Source organism: Nicotiana attenuata, chromosome 1 (genome assembly GCF_001879085.1).
Source record: "Nicotiana attenuata strain UT chromosome 1, NIATTr2, whole genome shotgun sequence".
NCBI classification, from domain to species: domain Eukaryota; kingdom Viridiplantae; phylum Streptophyta; class Magnoliopsida; order Solanales; family Solanaceae; genus Nicotiana; species Nicotiana attenuata.
Window position 1 is genome coordinate 23018517 of NC_031989.1, and position 17882 is coordinate 23036398.

The 17882-nt window shown below is 38.8% G+C and overlaps 1 protein-coding gene across 3 annotated transcripts; it reads left to right on the plus strand.

The window, feature by feature from the left end:
- On the plus strand, nucleotides 1934-7367 carry LOC109216663 (probable leucine-rich repeat receptor-like protein kinase At2g33170). 3 transcript variants are annotated; one of them, XM_019380982.1, is made up of 3 exons: nucleotides 1934-2577; nucleotides 2938-5904; nucleotides 6498-6750. In XM_019380982.1, the coding sequence occupies exons 2-3, from the start codon at nucleotides 2973-2975 to the stop codon at nucleotides 6521-6523; spliced, it is 2958 nt and encodes a 985-aa protein (XP_019236527.1). In that variant the 5' UTR covers nucleotides 1934-2577; nucleotides 2938-2972; the 3' UTR covers nucleotides 6524-6750. The 3 variants fall into 3 exon arrangements, with proteins under 3 accessions (XP_019236527.1, XP_019236414.1, XP_019236468.1); XM_019380869.1 differs by lacking the exon at nucleotides 6498-6750 and adding an exon at nucleotides 6776-7367 and having other exon boundaries at nucleotides 1936-2577; XM_019380923.1 differs by lacking the exons at nucleotides 1934-2577; nucleotides 6498-6750 and adding an exon at nucleotides 6776-7367 and having other exon boundaries at nucleotides 3073-3164; nucleotides 3238-5904.

Genomic DNA, 17882 nt, shown 5'->3' on the forward strand with positions numbered 1-17882 from the left:
AAGCTTGGCCAAACACTAATTGCCGCTCAGAAGTGCTTTTCAAACTAATTAGTCAAACACAAACTGCTTCTCACCAAAAGTACTTTTGAGAAAAGCACTTTTAAAAAAAAGCACTTCTCAAAATAAGCTGATTTTTGCAGCTTGGCCAAACGGGCTATTAGATAAGAGTTGCTGGTTTTTTACTTTTTTTACTCCAATTGTTTATTGGAAATAACCTTTCCACCTTCACAGAGTAGGGGTAAAATTTGAGATTACACTTTTCTCGCAGACCTCACTTAGGCCCCATTTGTTTGCACTTAATAGAGGTCTGAATCTTATTCATTCAGATCTCAGACATTAAGTGCGTTTGTTTTTAAAGTCTGGATCTTATTTATTCAGATCTTAATCATTAAGTGTGTTTGTTTTTTTTACTTCACAACCACTTAATGGATCTGAATAGGTATGTATGATTAAGATCTATAACAGAGACTTAATTTCATTAAGATACTATCACATATTCGTTATTAACTACCGCCACCGCCTACCATTATCAACTACCACCATACTCAACCACCACTACCACCACCATGCCACCATCATCCTCAATCATAACCGCCACCATTATCGACCATCACCACCTACTATCCCCACCACTCCGACCACCATCATTCTTACCAACAATCAACCCTCATCCACCTCAACTACCACAACTGACCACCCCATTACCATCAACAACCACAGCCGGCACTGCCCATCATTATAACCTACCACCACCCACCCACCATCTTCTTAGTCACAACTACTACCACCACCCGCCATTATTAACTATAACCACCCACCACCACCATCCTCAATCATAATCGCCACCACTACCTATCACTACTAGCTAGTAGCATGAACCACCATCATCAACCAAAACTACCACCAACCATCGCCTCTAGTCGGCATTCACCCGTTAGCCATCACCACCAACAACTATCATATTTTAAAAAATTATATATTTTATTTATAGAATATTAGATTAGTTAGTATTTCATTTGAATGTTATGTTTATTAACTTTAAATAAAGATAAATTTTATACATTCAGATGTTAAAAAGCAAGCAGTCTTAATTATTTCTATTCGGATCTTAATACACATCTTAATATATTCGGATGTGTATTCAGATTCAGATGTCTTAATCTTAATATACATCTTGATATTCAGATGTGTATTCATATTCAATCGTCTTAATCTTAAAAAAAAACAAATAAGGCCTTACAAGCTTACACTGAAATTATTGTTATTGTTGCCTTAGATACGAGCTGTTAAGAAAATAACTGTCAAGCTTTGCCAAAAACAAATAAGAAAATGAGGAGCAAAAATAGTACTAATATTAGAAAAATATGAGTTGTGCAGATATATCCAAAAGAAAGGAGCCAATAGAAGGATACACTAGCATAATACATCCAAAACAAAGGGATAAAATAAGAGTACAAAGAAAATCCAAAATAATAGTAACAGAAAATGTTTTTTTTGTTTCTCACCCGGTGTTTGGTACTCGCATTGGAGCCCGACTATATCCGGATTCGCGCTGCTAGGGCCCCATTCGGGAGGAAGCGCTCCCTACCAAGGATTTTTCCATACCCAGAGCTCGAACTCGAGATCTCTAATTAAAGGAAGAGTAGTCCCATCCACTGTACCACATCCTTTGGTGGTATATAAAATAATACCATTGCAAACATCATATCTGACTTCATTTAAGCCAAAAAAGTCTGACTTCATTTTCTCTAGTGTTACAATTTTCAGTGCCTACCAACCCAAAAAATACTAAAAAAAGAATAAACCCTCAAAAAACCTGTCCCATTCCAAGAATTCCACAATAAATAAATTAATTGCATCTTTTCTCTGTTATGCCTAAAAAAGTTCACCGTTATAAAAACTTTTTCAAGCACTCAAAAAGAGGCTAGAGAAGCCAAAAGTGATTAGGACTTTTTGAGATAGAGTTAAAAAAGAATCAAGATTATAGAGAGAGAAAATATAACAAACTATATTAGTGTTGAACAAAACTTCTAACTCTTCATCATCATATATATATAACAAAAAAGAAGAAGAAAGCATGCTTTGTCTGCCATTAAAGCTTCAATGAAGAACTCATATTTGTCCCTTCAATTCACCTAAAGATCCTTTTTACTATCATTGCCATTTGGAAAAGAAATTGACTTTATGTTATTTTTCTTGAATACTACTACTACTACTTTCCCATTAATTATTATTACTAGTACTAAATACTAATACAATAAAAGGGGTTTCTTGATTCAGTGCATTTGAATTTTTACAGTTCATTTTTTTCTTGGCTTGTCCTTAAATAAAGGTTGAATCTTTTTCAAAACCCTTTTCAAAATCTTGTATGTATATAGGAAGATCCCCACCATTCTTGGAAAAAGGTTGGAGGTTCTTGGTTTTAGATATAGTATAAATCATTGATGAATTTCTTGGTATTTGCTCTCTCATCTTCTAAAGGAATCACTTGAGAGTTCTTTGATTGTCTTTGCTTTTTTTGGGTGTTTGGTGGATTTAAGCTATTTTTGGCAAGGTGATGGACTCAATAGCCTAAAGGTATGCTAAAGCTTAGATCTTTATTGGGTTTCTTATTTATTCCTGAATTTATTATTTTCTTGTGTTTCTGGGCATTTCTTGAATTATCTAAAGTTACGTTACACGGACTCTCCAAAATATTGCCGCACCCGTGTCGGATTCTCCAAAAATACACTGCATTTGGAGAATCTTTCGGAGAGTCCGAGCAACATAGGTCTAAAGTATTAGCTGAGTAATTTTTATGAATATGTAGTCCATTCATATTGCTTTATCTATTTATTATTTGACACTTCTTGATGATTGAACCTGAGTATTCTTTGTTAAATTCCTAGCTTTTCTTTTAATCTCAGTATTGACATATAGGTGGATTGTTATTAACAGGTCAAGCTGGGACTTTTGACTTATTGAAAGTTGATATGATGTCTGGAGTTTTTGAATCAAGAAGTGGCTTGGTTCTAATTTGGATAAGTGCTTTGGTACTACTGGTTTATCCTGCAGAAGGATTGAATGAGGAAGGAATGTATCTGTTAGATGTGAAGAAGAATATATGGGATCAGTTTAACCATCTTTGGAATTGGAATCCTAATGATGAAACTCCATGTGGTTGGGTAGGTGTGAATTGCACTTCTGATTATAATCCAGTTGTGCATTCTCTTTATCTTAGCTCTATGAATCTTTCAGGCACTTTGAGTTCTAGCATTGGTGGTCTTGGATCTTTAACTTATCTTGACCTGTCTTTTAATGGATTCACTGGGAATATTCCCAAAGAAATTGGTAATTGCTCAAACTTGCAATCCCTTCAGCTCCATGATAATTCCTTTTATGGGCCGATTCCTGCTCAATTGTATAACCTGTCTAAGTTAGAATATTTGGATTTGTCCACCAACATGATCTCTGGTTCTATCGGTGAGGAGTTGGGGAAACTCTCGTCTCTAGTTTCTTTCGTTGCATTCACCAATAATCTTACTGGTCCAGTGCCTCGATCTATTGGAAGTTTAAAAAGTTTGACAACGTTTCGAGTGGGGCAGAATTCACTTTCTGGAAGTTTACCGACAGAGATAGGTGATTGTGAGAGCCTGGAATCTCTTGGTCTAACACAGAATAGTTTGGGAGGGAACTTACCTAAAGAGCTCGGTAAGCTCAGTTGGTTGAAAGAACTTGTACTTTGGGGCAATCAATTCTCTGGATATATTCCAAAGGAAGTTGGAAATTGTACGCGACTTCAATTGCTTGCGTTATATCAGAATAACCTGATTGGAGATATTCCTGCTGAAATAGGTAAACTCAAAGTTTTGAAGAGGTTATACCTATACCGAAATGGTTTAAATGGTACCATTCCAAGGGAGATTGGGAATCTTTCTATGGCAGAAGAAATTGATTTCTCAGAAAACTTTCTAATAGGAGAAATTCCAGTTGAGTTTGGCCAAATAAAGAAGCTGAGATTGTTGTATCTTTTCCAGAACCAGCTCAAAGGCGTTATACCAGATGAACTTACTAGTTTAAAGAACTTGACTAGTCTTGATCTGTCAATTAATTACCTAACAGGCCCTATTCCATTTGGATTTCAGTATCAAACTGAATTGGTTCAGTTACAGCTTTTTGAGAATTCTTTAACTGGTACTATTCCTCAAGGTCTTGGCGTTTATAGTCAACTTTGGGTGCTTGATTTAAATAACAACCACTTCACGGGAAGAATTCCTCCATTCGTTTGTCGGAATTCCAATCTGTTTTTGCTGAATCTTGGGTCAAATAAATTGCATGGAGGCGTTCCATCTGGTGTTCTTAAATGTGTTTCATTGGTGCAACTTCGTCTTAACGGTAACAGGCTAGGGGGATCATTCCCTTCTGATTTGTGCAAACTGGAAAACCTGTCTGCTGTTGAACTCGGGCAGAACAAGTTCACTGGTCCAATACCTCCTGATATTGGATATTGCCAGAAGCTGCAGAGGCTTGATCTCTCAGGCAACAGTTTCAGCGAGTTGCCAAGGGAGATAGGAAATCTTACCAAGCTTGTGACTTTCAATGTCTCAGCTAATTTGCTCACTGGACCGATACCTCCAGACATTCTGAACTGCAAGGGACTACAACGGCTTGATCTCAGCAAGAACAGCTTTACAGATGTTATACCTGATGACATCGGTAGCTTGTCGCAGCTAGAACGCCTTTTGCTTTCAGAAAATAAGTTTTCTGGAAAGATACCAGCAGCATTGGGGAGCCTCTCTCATTTGACTGAGCTGCAGATGGGCGGGAATTTATTTTCAGGTGAAATACCATCAGAGTTGGGTAATCTTAGTGGCTTACAGATTGCAATGGATCTTAGCAACAACAATCTCTCTGGTAGTATACCACCTAATCTTGGTAATCTTATCCTATTAGAGTACCTCTATCTTAACAACAATCATCTGACTGGTGAAATACCGAGCACATTCGGGAACTTGACAAGTCTGTTGGGCTGTGATTTCTCATACAATAACCTCACTGGACCATTGCCTGATATACCGCTCTTTCAGAACATGGAAGTGAGCAGCTTCACCGGAAACAAAGGTCTTTGTGGTGGGCCCCTAGGCGGATGTAATGCACCTCCAGCGTACGACGCCAATCCTCCTCGAGTCAAAAGTGCAGATTCTCCTCGAGGAAAGATTGTTACTGTTGTTGCCGGTGTAATTGGTGGAGTTTCTCTTGTCTTGATTGTGCTAATATTATACTATATGAAGAGGCATCCAGTTGAGATGGTTGCAACCCAAGATAAAGACGTATCGTCTCCAGATTCGGACATTTATTTCCGTCCAAAAGAGGGATTCACTTTCCAAGACTTGGTTGAGGCTACAAGCAATTTTCATGATTGTTATGTTATTGGAAGAGGAGCTGTTGGAACAGTTTACAAGGCTGTCATGCAGTCCGGACAAATAATTGCAGTGAAGAAGCTTGCTTCTAACAGAGAGGGTAATAACATTGAGAATAGCTACCGTGCTGAGATCTTAACACTAGGAAAGATTAGGCATCGTAACATCGTAAAGCTATATGGCTTTTGCAATCATCAGGGTTCTAATCTACTTCTCTATGAGTATATGGCCAGAGGTAGCCTCGGCGAATTGCTTCACAGTGCATCGTGTAGCTTGGACTGGCCGACTCGCTTTTTGGTGGCTGTTGGTGCTGCTCAAGGACTTGCTTACTTACACCATGATTGCAAGCCACGGATCATCCACCGTGATATAAAGTCCAATAATATTCTGCTTGACGACAAGTTTGAAGCTCACGTTGGTGATTTTGGTTTGGCGAAAGTTGTGGATATGCCTCAATCTAAGTCGATGTCTGCAGTTGCTGGTTCATATGGCTACATAGCCCCTGGTATGTATCTCTATTTCTCGTATTGGTAGATCCTTATAATCTCCATATATTTTCTGTTTGCAGCAGTTTAAATGTTCATTCAAATTCTAATGCGCTTATAAGTAGTATTACATGAAAATTTTCTTCCACAAGCTTACTATGGGACTAATTGATACATATTCTCAGAGGGATTAAACTAGTAATTGGTCGGTTGTGTTATTTCCTTGACGGTATTGTCTTTTTCTTATTCTATTTTTTATTCTAGGAAAAGGTCTGATACGAGTTGGATGTTCTTGTTGAACAAAGATAGTTAGACAAGTATACAATATCTCTTTCTTTGATTGTGTGAAGATAATAAGGAAATGCTTTCAACTTTTATCTGTGTATTCATTTTATTTATGGTTCTATGCCAAGAGATTCCATAAAATAGCTGACGGAACAGCTCTATATTTAAGGCAAGTTTTGGAATCTTATTGCTACATGTTGCTCATTCTTGTTCCAACATTTTGATGTGCAGTTTAGATATTCAACAGTATCTTTGCTTTGAAAGTGTATTTCTTCTTTTTGTTGATATGAATAGCTATGTTGCTCGGACTCTCCGAAAATGTCTCCAGGTGCATGTCAGATCCTCCAAAAGTAGTGTATCTTTGGAGAATTCGACACAGGAAGCGGCAGCATTTTGGAGAATCCGTGCAACATAGATGAATAGGATATCTTGTTGAAGTTTGACAGTTAAAATTGTATACAAACAAGTCAATTTCTCATACAAGCAAAAATGCTTCTAACTTTTCTCTATGTATGTAGCTTTTCATGTTCTTCTCCTAATTTTCATCCTTGTGTTGTAAAACCATTCCTTCCTTTTCAATTGATGGTTCTGCCTTTTCCGTTGCAGAATATGCTTACACCATGAAAGTTACAGAAAAATGTGATATCTATAGTTACGGGGTAGTCCTTTTGGAGTTGCTAACCGGAAGAGCACCTGTACAGCCCCTAGAACAAGGTGGTGATCTCGTGACATGGTCGAGGCATTATATTAGGGACCATTCACTGACATCGGGGATACTTGATAGCCGATTGGATTTAGGAGATGAAACTACTGTTAGTCATATGCTCACAGTACTAAAAGTTGCTTTAATGTGTACTAGTATGTCGCCATTTGACCGTCCTTCAATGCGCGAGGTTGTTCTGATGTTGATTGAGTCTGATGAACAAGAAGGGAACTTCCTCTCATCTCCAGTTTATGATCTCCCTCTCAAAGAAAACTCCTTTTAGATGCATGTTAAGAAGCATATCTCAATTAACCTTGATAAAAATTTTAGAGCTAATTCTTCTTGTATTTTTTCTTATGGTTAAATTATAGATATTCCAATGTATATTTCTTATTATAGTGAAAATTTCATCACTCACTTTGTAGACTAGTTTGGAGGTGATTGATGCTATCTCAACCCTTCTCCATCTTAAGGTTATGGGAAAATAATTACTAATTAGAATGCCTTATTTTGACCCCCCCCCCCCCCCCCCCCCCCCCCCCCTTTTTTTTTCTTGTTGATAAGTACTGAACATATATTCACTTATTGTTATGGCCCCTATGCTTTTTGAGTTTGTGACTCCATTTTTTCCTCTCTTTTTTTTAATTTTTTCCCCCAGTGTTTTACTTTACTTTAATATATATCTTGTCTCTATTTTTGAACTTTTTTGGTTTAACCGTCCAATATCCGAAACCCGGCGGTCCTAACTAATCAGGATTCATATTGTGTAGGCCCTCTTAGGGGGCAAAACGTTTCCTACCAAGAATTTCTCCATTCCTTCACTTTTATTTTCAACTTTGCCCTCTTTGATTTGCTTTGCTCTTATTTGTCTACTCAGATTTTCCCTTTCATGCTATTTCAACATTCAAATCTGCAGTGATCTACATAGATTTCCTTTCATGGATGGAAATCCATTTTTGGTGGTGTTGAACCTCCTAGACTATTACAACCAGCGGTCCTAATTTCGAGCCATGAAAATGGAGAAGTTCTTGTTAGGGAGCACTTTACCATTAAAATGAGCGTATTCGGCGCGAATTCGAATTAGTATATGTCCTTTACATACACTCTTGTCACGTTATCATAGTTATATATATCCTCATATCAATGCATCATTTTACAAAGAAATTAATGTAGATTAATATAAACACATGAATATTTTCTCCTTCTCATAGCCTTAGGGTTGCTAGCCTTTTGTTGAGTATGTTGTAAAAGGGCGTAAACAATGTATATATAAAAGTTATACAAATTTTATATAATTTTTCGGCTACCAAATATAAATAGTTTCTGGCTGAAAACGTGATAATACCCCTTCTTTGATCCTACACTTCCAACAGATTCCACAGAGGAATTAAAATTCTAATCTTTATATAATTAGAATGTGTAATTAAATGCAAAATAGTCAAATTTGTAATAAGATTCAGTTGTAAATGGGAGACTAATGTGACAAATCAATTTACATATCAACCTCTGTCTAAACGTCAAACTAGCTCTCCAAGCTTTTGAAAAACTGAAAATGAGACTATAGTTCACACAATTTGGTGATAAAGGCAGATCTAGAATTTTAAGTCCGTGCGTGTAGATGGCAGAATATCACTGCATTTACTGCTCTTTTGTGACAATGATGTGAAGGAATATGGGCTCACGAGCTTGGTTGATTCGGGTAAAAATTGCGTGGGGTAGCCACTTTTTAAATTGGTATTTACTTTTGCCACTAGGTACTAAAATTAATAAGAAAAGACAGTGTTACCCTTTCTTCTAGTCATTATTCTTTATGCTTATGACTTCTCAGTACAATCTGTTTTGCTGTATGGTTCTCATTTATCTTAGGTTTCTATACGAGTTTTGAAGTTCTGATGTTTGTTAGTTCATCCTTAATCACAAAAATTCCATCTTATGCTGGAAGTTTGAATAGGCGATCCTTTAAAATATTTTCTTGTCATTTTTGCTGCTACTTGGCCTTTGGTCACAAGAAATTTATTGTTCCTTTATTCTGGTGGATGGTGTTCTTATCATGCGAGTTTCACTTTGTTGTTTCATTTTAGAGTTCTTAACATATGACATAAATTTATTGTTCCTTTGTTTTAGTTTTCTGCTACGTTATGGATCCTGAACTTATAGTTACAAGTTCAAAAGTTAAGGACACTTGGTCCTAAACTTCGAGTTTCAAGTTCAAAAGTTAAGGACACTTGGTCCTGAACTTAGAATTACAAGTCCAAAAGTTAAGGACACTTTGTACTGGACTTAGACTAACAAGCTCAAAAGTTAAGGACAATAGGTCCTGAACTTACAGTTACAAGTTCAAAAGTTAAGGACAATAGGTCCTGAACTGTAACGACCCGACCGGTCGTTTTGAGCTCTAGCGCGTCGTTCAGCAGTCAGAGGCCATGAGCAGCTTCATTTCAGGTACTATGACTTGTACGCGCGGTCGGAATCGAATTTCGGGAAGTTCAGAGTTGATTTGGAAAGAGAATTCTCAATTCGGAAGCTTAAAGTTGAAAGAATTAACTAAGATTGGATTTTTGAGTAAACGACCTCGGAATCGAGATTTGAAGGTTCCAGCAGGTTCGTATGATGATTCGGACTTGGGCGTATGTCCGGATCGGGTTTTGGAAGACCCGGGAATGTTTTGGCGCCTATTATGAAAGTTAGCATTTTGGAAGAAATTTCATAAGTTTATTTTGAAGTGCATTTCAGTGTTATCAATGTCCGTTTGGGATTCCGAGTCTAGGAGTAGCTCCGTATGGTGATTCTAGAGTTGGGGGCGCGATCGGAAGTGAATTCGGAGGTCCGTAGGTCGTTTTGGAGTCATTTGGCTAAAGATAGAAAATTGAAGGTTTTTTTGAGAAGTTTGACCGGAAGTGGACTTTTTGATATCTGGGTCGGAATCCGATTCCGGAAGTTGGAGTAGGTCCATAATGTCAAATGTGACTTGTGTGCAAAATTTGGGGTCAATCGGACGTGATTTGATAGGTTTAAACATCAAAAGTAGAAGTTTGAAATTCTAAAGTTCATAAAGCTTAGATTGGAGGTTGATTCATGATTTTAGCGTTGTTTGGTATGATTTGAGGCCTCGAGCAGGTCCGTGTTCTGTTATGGAGTGGGTTGGTGTGATTGGACGGGGTCTCTGGGGCCTCGGGTGTGTTTCGGGTTGTATCGCGCTCTTATTTGATGTTTCAACGCCATTTCTTTGGACATAAAGGGGTACCATATTAAGCAAATGAGCTCGAAATTAAGTTTTTATTGAACCATTAGATCTGTATCGTAATTATGGAGCCATAGCAAAAAGAATCGTCGAATTTGGACATCGTATGAGGGAGTTATGCTCATTTCCGTGTTGGGAAAAAGTGTTGGTTGCTGTCATAACCGCAGATGCGGTCATTTTTTCGCAGATGCGGGACCACAGATGCGGTCATTTGTCCGCAGATGCGGAAACTGCTGGAGGTAGTGGGGTTCTTTTAAAAATCAAAGTTTGGCTCATTTTCACTTCATTTCTTCCATGGGAGCCGATTTTGGAGAAACTTTGGAGTGCCATTTTCATCACCAAGCATGAGGTAAGTGATCTCTACTAGTTTTGAATATATACAAGGTTTATACATGGAAAATTGTAGAAAACTTGGGGTTTGAGGGAAAACCTAGAAAACTAGTATTCTTGGATTTTGACCACGATTTTGGGTATGGAATTTGGAGAAAATCATATATTTGAGTTCGTGAGGCTATGGGTAAACTTTATCTTCAAAAAATTTCGGATTCCGGGCACGTGGGCCAGAGGGCATTTTTGTCAACTTTTCGATCGGGGTTAGGAATTGTTATAGATTGGATTATAATGAGTACCTTAGCATATATTAATGGGTTTACATAATTATTGACTAGTTTTGGAGCGTTGTGCATCGATTCGAGTCTTCGGAAGGGCGTGGAATGCCGGTTATGGATCTTCGGAGCGAGGTGAGTCTCCTTTCTAACCTTGTAAGAGGGAATTGTCCCCATAGGTGAGTTAATCGGCTATGTGCTCTTATTTGTGGGGGCTACGTATGCACGAGGTGACGAGAGTCCGTGCGTAGCTACTATTATGCTATTATCCGGGTAGTCTAGGACCTAAAAATATGCTATACTTGGATTAATTGTAAACTTATTGACAGCTTGAATTGCTTAAATCACATTGAATTAGTAAATGAATTTCTAAAAGGATTAAACTTCATTTTCTTAAATTGTTAAAAGAGAATTGGCTTTTATTTGGATAAATATTCCCCGATAAATTCTTAATTGACTGTTTGAGCATGTATCTCTATGTGTACCTGCGTCGCATGTATGATTCGCGAGCAGGGTGTTTGTTTATTTTATGTTGACCGCGTCGCAGGATAGTTCGCGAGCGGGGTAATAGATGCATATATGGTTCGAGCCGTTCGACCCTCGGCAGTGCACATTTTACATTTCTTTTGGAGCGGGCCATCGACCTCGGCATGATATACGCATGCTTACATTGCTTGCCTGAGAATTTTTAGATGTTGATATTACCTTTCATTTCCTGATATAAATTGATAAAGATAATGAAAAGTAAATCTTGAAAATCCTTTATTATTTGTTAAAGGTGTTTACCTGTTTTCCGACTTTGTGACTTAGATTTGCTGTATAAATCCATGATTTCCTCACATTTTCATTATATTATTATTTGACCACTAGCAAGTGTTGAAGGCGACCTCTCGTCTCTACTTCTTCGACATTAGATGGGATACTTGCTGAGTACACGTTGTTTTCGTACTCATACTACACTTGCCGTGCATTTTTGTTGCACACGTCTATATGTGGCTAGTGACATAGTGGCATAGCGACATGGTTGACACAGAGACTAGGTGAGCTGTATTTCCTTGAGGCGACCCGCAGCTAGTATAGTCTCTCTCAGGATTCTATTTTTTTTCTGTCCAATTGTATTCCAGACAGCTGTTGTACTGTATTCGGTTTTTCTTATAAATTGCTCATGTACTTGTGACACCGGGTTCTGGGATGTATTTGGGTTCCTTCAGAATTTTAAAAGTTGTTTAAATATTTCATTATTCCTTCGGAGGAATATACTAAGTATTGTTTTAATAGTATAAAAGAAGTGTTTTCAAAATTATTAAAACAAGAATTTACTAAAAGTTTTTTAGTTGGCTTGCCTGACAGCGGTGTCCGGCGCCACCACGACCCTTAGTAGATTTTGGGTCGTGACAATATGGTATCAGAGCACTAGGTTCCCGTAGGTCTCACGAGTCATGAGCAAGTCTAGTAGAGTCTCGCGGATCGGTACGGAGACGTCTGTACTTATCTTTGGGAGGCTACAGGGTTGTTAGGAGTACTTCCCTTCTTGATTCCTTATCGTGCGATTTGATTCCTGTGAGGCTTATGCCTTTGTTTCTTTCCTACTCAATCTTATGCGATGCGAAGCGCTTGTTATAAATCGAGAATTGAAGAATTGTAATGGCACTACGAATGTGGTGCGGGATGTTTCTCCCGGTATAGTTGATTGGACTATTATCGTCGCCTTGTGGATGGGTATTTTATTGTTTCAGCTCAGTAGCGGTACTTCTGAGAGCTCTGAGGTTAGGCACAAGTTGCCATGATGCTTATGAACAATTGTTCCGCAGTATTGTTATGATGGTAGGATGTTTGCCTACGTATCGGGGTAGTGAATGACTTGAAGGGAGGTTTACTCAATGCATGATCTAGAGATTCGGTGTTTTATTCCCGGCAGGGGAAAGGCAATCGGGCAGGGAATTTCAAGTTTGGGTTGATGAGGTATCGAGACTCGGTATTTGCAAGCGTGGCGGAGTTTTTTTTTTCTACAATGCGGTGTCGTTGTCCTTATTGAATGTACTAAATTCGCCGGTGTTATGGTCTTCTGCAATTCGCCTTGGGGTAGGGCCTTGAGGAATAATATTGGAGAAACGACTGTTAGACATCGCGAGGTAGGGTGGTTCAGGATTGAATCGGCATTTCTAATATTGGCAGCTCGAGAAAGATGATCTTCGGAAAAGTTGAAGTTAGTAGCGATTTGTGGGTTCAAGTGCTACGAAGGTAGATTTTATTTAAGGCAACAATTGAGCAGCAAAGTATGAGGAAGGACATGTGGGAAGTGTCAGGCGGTGTTTAAAACTTCTAGAAGGCCAGGTATGAGAAACGCAGGTCGATTGGTTGATTAAAGAATCGAGTTTGCCCGAAGTGGGAGAGTGGCGGATGTTGCATATGGGCTTGGTAGTAGGATGACTACGCGCCTTAAGGAGAGTTTGGATCGATTTGGGAATTTTAGTGATTGGTGATTGGGGTCTACGGGTCTAATTTGAAGTATGGGTTATTATGTGACAGGAGATTTTCTAAAACGAAAAGGAGATGCTTAAAAGGAAGAAGGATGCAGCATAACTTCGAATTGGAGGGTTGTTGCCGCACATTTAAGTGATGTCCACGAGGGATGAATGGACTGGTGCAGCTAGAGAGTGAGCTTGGACTCAGGATGGGTTATTGATGTCATAGTGATTGTATCCCGTGCAGCAGCATTGGAATATGTCGGGAAGTGATTTCCACAGGTGGGTTATTCCCTGTGAGCAGGTTAGCAGTCACGAGGTTGGCGAAGCTTCTGCGAAGAATTCTATTGGGTATGCAGCGTAGAGGTCGGTCGTGCGAATGTGGTTGATAATTCAGAGTACAAAAAAGGGGTTTTACAGAAAGATTCCGGGAATTTTGGCGATTGACGGTGCAAGTTATATCAATAAGAGATAAAGAATCCCGGTGTGACGACCCGACCCGTCGTCTCATGAGAACCGCTCCGTTTCCCCCATTTCCTGCTTCGTTATGCTTCATTATCAGTGTCTTGTGTGAACGAGTTGAATTAGGTTGATTTTTGGAAGGAAATGAGACACTTAGTCTCTTTAAGGAAGGCTTGTTTTGGAAAAGTCGACCGGATGTTGACCTATGAGTTAAAGGGCTCGGATGTGGATTCCGACGATTTGGTTAGCTTCGGGGGATGATTTGTGACTTAGGAGTGTGATCGGAAGTTATTTTGGAGGTCCAGTGTAGAATTAGGCTTGAATTGGCGAAGTTAGTATTTTGGCGAATTCCAGTTGATATGTGAGATTTTGATCCGAGGGTCGGAATGGAATTTCGAGAGTTGTTGTAGCTTCGTTAGGTGATTTGGGATGTGTGTGCAAAATTTTAGGTTATTCGGAGATGATTTGGTTGGGTTTTTGATCAAATGCGTGTTTCGGAAGTTTTAGAAGAACTTAGGCTTGAATCCGATGTAAATTTGGTGTTTTGATGTTAGTTTTGGTGTTTTGAGAGTGCAACTAAGTTTGAATGATCATATGTGACGTGTTAGTATGTTCGTATGCGGTCCCGAGGAGCTCGGGTGAGTTTCGGATAGGTTTGGGCTGCGTTGTGCTCGTTTTTCTTATGCTTCGACGTCGTTTTTTCAAGCATAAATGATATCATATTGAACAAATGAGCTCCGATTACTGTTTTGAATGAAGCATTAGATCCGTATCGTAATTACGGACCCGTAGCAAAAAGAATCGTCGAATTTGGACATCGTATAAGGATTTTATGGCCATTTTACCAAGGTTGCCCAGATTTTCAGGTTAATGACGAAATTGCCCCTGACGGCGTATTAAAAACCTGCACTATCTGCAAATCTTAAAACCTACATATCTCCTTCATTATAAGGTCAAATTGAGTGATTCAAAAGCCTAAATTCATTAGAATTTCACAAGGAATCCATTGGGAGCAGTAAAACGCGTGAACAGTATACCTATAATGAGCAGGTCGAGTTTTCTTCCAATTTTTGAACGGGAAGAAGCTTCTGAGGCGATTTTTAAGAGAGAAAATCAGTGGGTATCACAGAGGTAAGTGATTTGATTATTAAAACTCGTTTATGGGTGATTATAGACCATAATCCCAGCCTTTAATTCATGAAAAACAGTAGAAAAATAGGATTTTGGGGCCTGAGATTATGAGACCTTTAGGGGTCGATTTGAGGGGTCAAACGGACTCCGATTTTGGTGTCTTTATATGTACGGAATCGGGAGAAGATGAAGAACACTTTTCTGTAAAAATTTCTGAGTTTCGAGAAGTGGGCCCGGGGCTCGGGTTTTGTCAATTTCGGGATTATTGATGTTTTTCGATTATTTTCGATTGGGTATTGATCCTATAGCATAATGTGACGTATTCGTTGTGGTTTTGGTCAGATTCGACGCGTGAGGAGGTCGATTTGAGAGGCAAGGGCATAGCGAGCTAGGATTTTGGCCGGCTTGAGGTGAGTAATAGATGTAAATGATGCGCTGAGGGTTTGAAACCCCGTGTTTGCACATTGTAGTGCTATATTGAGGTGACTTGCACGCTGGGTAGCGAGCGTGGGGTAGAGCACCGTTGAGGATTGTGACTTGGTCCGTCCCGGTAGATGAATATACTGCGTATTTGACTGAAATTCACTTATTATTATTTTAATTGAGCTGATTGCTATATTTGGGCTTCGCGCCAATTGGTTAAATCCTTCAGGGATTGTTGTTACTGGTTTCTTACCATTTCTACGTATCATTGAACTCAGTCCTAGAATTTAATACTGTTTTGCAAACTCAGCCACTTCTCTCAAACTAGAAACTTAATTAATATTTTTAAAGGGAAAAGGGCCTGATATATCCCTCTACTTTGAAAAATAGTATTATATTGTCCCCCGTTATACTATCAGCACATTTAAGTCCCTGCCGTTAGAAAAGTAGCCACATTTACCCCTATTTTTAACGGAATTCCACACCAGTAATTAAAATTTCACCTGGAATGCCACGGTGGAAATTAATAGTTTTATCAATCATTTCTCAAATTGCTCTGACCCTAATAGGGAATCTACGGTTGTCGTAAATGGTTACAACCACAGACCACCGTATCTCCGACATCTTCCTTGCTGTGCGCTTCTGGAGAACTCCAAACTGGCTCATCTTCTCCACTCGTCTTCCTCTACACAGATTTGAAACCCAAATCCCCCAATCTGAAATATTTGGCTGCTGCGTTACCCACACCCCCTCTCCCAAAAGCAGGTTATTTTTTAGATATTTCCTTTGTACACTCTGCTTCTGTTAATTTTAGCAATTCCTATTGTTTCCTGCATTATTACCTTTAAATTTACAAAGATCTGCAAGGCTGTAACTCCAACTAGCAAATTCTTATTTGGGAATGAGTTGATTCTTTACTTCTTGCAGTTTAAGAAAGAAAACATATCAAGAATAAAAAAAAATAGAACTTGGTCAATTGTAGAGGAGCTTTGTTGGATATATGGTCTCTTTGTTTCGTGAGCTATACCAGAAAAAGGAGGAATCTTTATATGGATTCTGCACTTTTTTTTCTTGTTTCTGTTGCATCTTTTCTTTGATTGAATGTTGTTTTGATTCAAAAGGAATTATTGGTAGGAGAAATCTCACTTTATGTAAAGAGAGGAGTGAGTTAAAAGAAGGGTAAGAAAATCAACGATGACAAAAAGAATTTCTTTTATTGACAACCTAATCGTCGTTTTGCTCTCAAAAGAACTAAGAAAATGATCCTCTTTCTAATTTAATTCGGGTTACGGGTTATTAAGGGGTTTGAGTCGGTTACTTCCACCGTGGCATTCCAGATGGAATTTTAATTGATGGTGTGGAATTCCGTTAAAAATAGGGGTAAATGTGGCTACTTTTCTAACGGCAGGGACTTAAATGTGCTGATAGTATAACGGGGGACAATATAATACTATTTTTCAAAGTAGAGGGATAAATCAGACCCTTTTCTCATTTTTAAATGAAGTTTGGGCTGAATATTTCTATATTAATGTGCCCGAGAGGCTTATGTGATTTTGGACTGAGTATGGGATCGGGCTGCTCGCCGCAGCAGTATGAAATTGATATTGATATGAGGCCGAGGGCCTAGTTGATGCCACGATATGGCTTATTATTACGCTTGGGCCGTAAGGGGCCTGTCACGACCCCAATCCCGGTCGTGATGGCGCCCAACACTAATGCTAGGCAAGCCCGACCAAATTAAATACTCTCAACCCAAATACGCAATCCGTTAACAATTAATACGATTAAAATAGCAAATATCAAAGTTCCAATCCGAATCTAAATAAAATAGTACGGAATATAATAACGAATATCCAAACATTCCCCAATAGATCTGGAGTCACGAATCTAGAGCCTCTAGATATAACAGAGTAATATATCCATAGTAATAAAGAAGTCTAGGATATGGAAAGACAAATGAAATAAAGGGGAGGAGTCGGGTCCTGCGGACGTCAGGCAGCTACCTCAACAACTCCTGAAAATAACTTCACGAAAAACAGCAAACAGCTCCACTAAGTCTCCGGAGCACCTGAATCTGCACACATGGTGCAGGGAGTAAAGTGAGTACTTCCAGCTCAGTGAGTAATAAACATATATAATGGCTGAAAGTAAGAAATTCTGAAATATTACAATATAAAGCTATAATCAGCGATTCAGCACATAAAACGATGAAACAACCGCAGACAATGACAATTAAGACCAACAGATATAAAATGCATGAATGCAATGCAATGCACATGACCGCTGCGGCGCGCAGCCCGATCCATTTGGGTACCCGCGCTCACTGTGGGGGTTCAGACTCCGGAGGGGCTCCTACAACCCAAGCGCAATATCATCGTAACATTCGCTGCGGCGTGCAGCCCGATCCACACTCAGTCCAGATATATATATGCATGCAAGCCACTCGGGCACAGTCAAATTATTCATTTTTAGTTTCAATTATTAAGAATTATAGAGCTAAGTGTGTAACCTTTATTTATTTACTAACATTTCAAGGCAGTTTCTAACTCAGGACTGATANTGCCCCTGACGCGTATTAAAAACCTGCACTATCTAGCAAATCTTAAAAACCTACATATCTACCTTCATTATAAGGTCAAATTGAGTGATTCAAAAGCCTAAATTCATTAGAATTTCACAAGGA

What these genes read in the sequence shown, in the direction of transcription:
- LOC109216663 (XM_019380869.1), top strand. Translation starts at nt 2,973, where the DNA reads ATGATGTCTGGAGTTTTTGAATCAAGAAGTGGCTTGGTTCTAATTTGG. An exon ending in ATATGGCTACATAGCCCCTG is followed by an intron (nt 5,905 to 6,775) that starts GTATGTATCTCT and finishes TTTCCGTTGCAG; the next exon opens with AATATGCTTACACCATGAAA.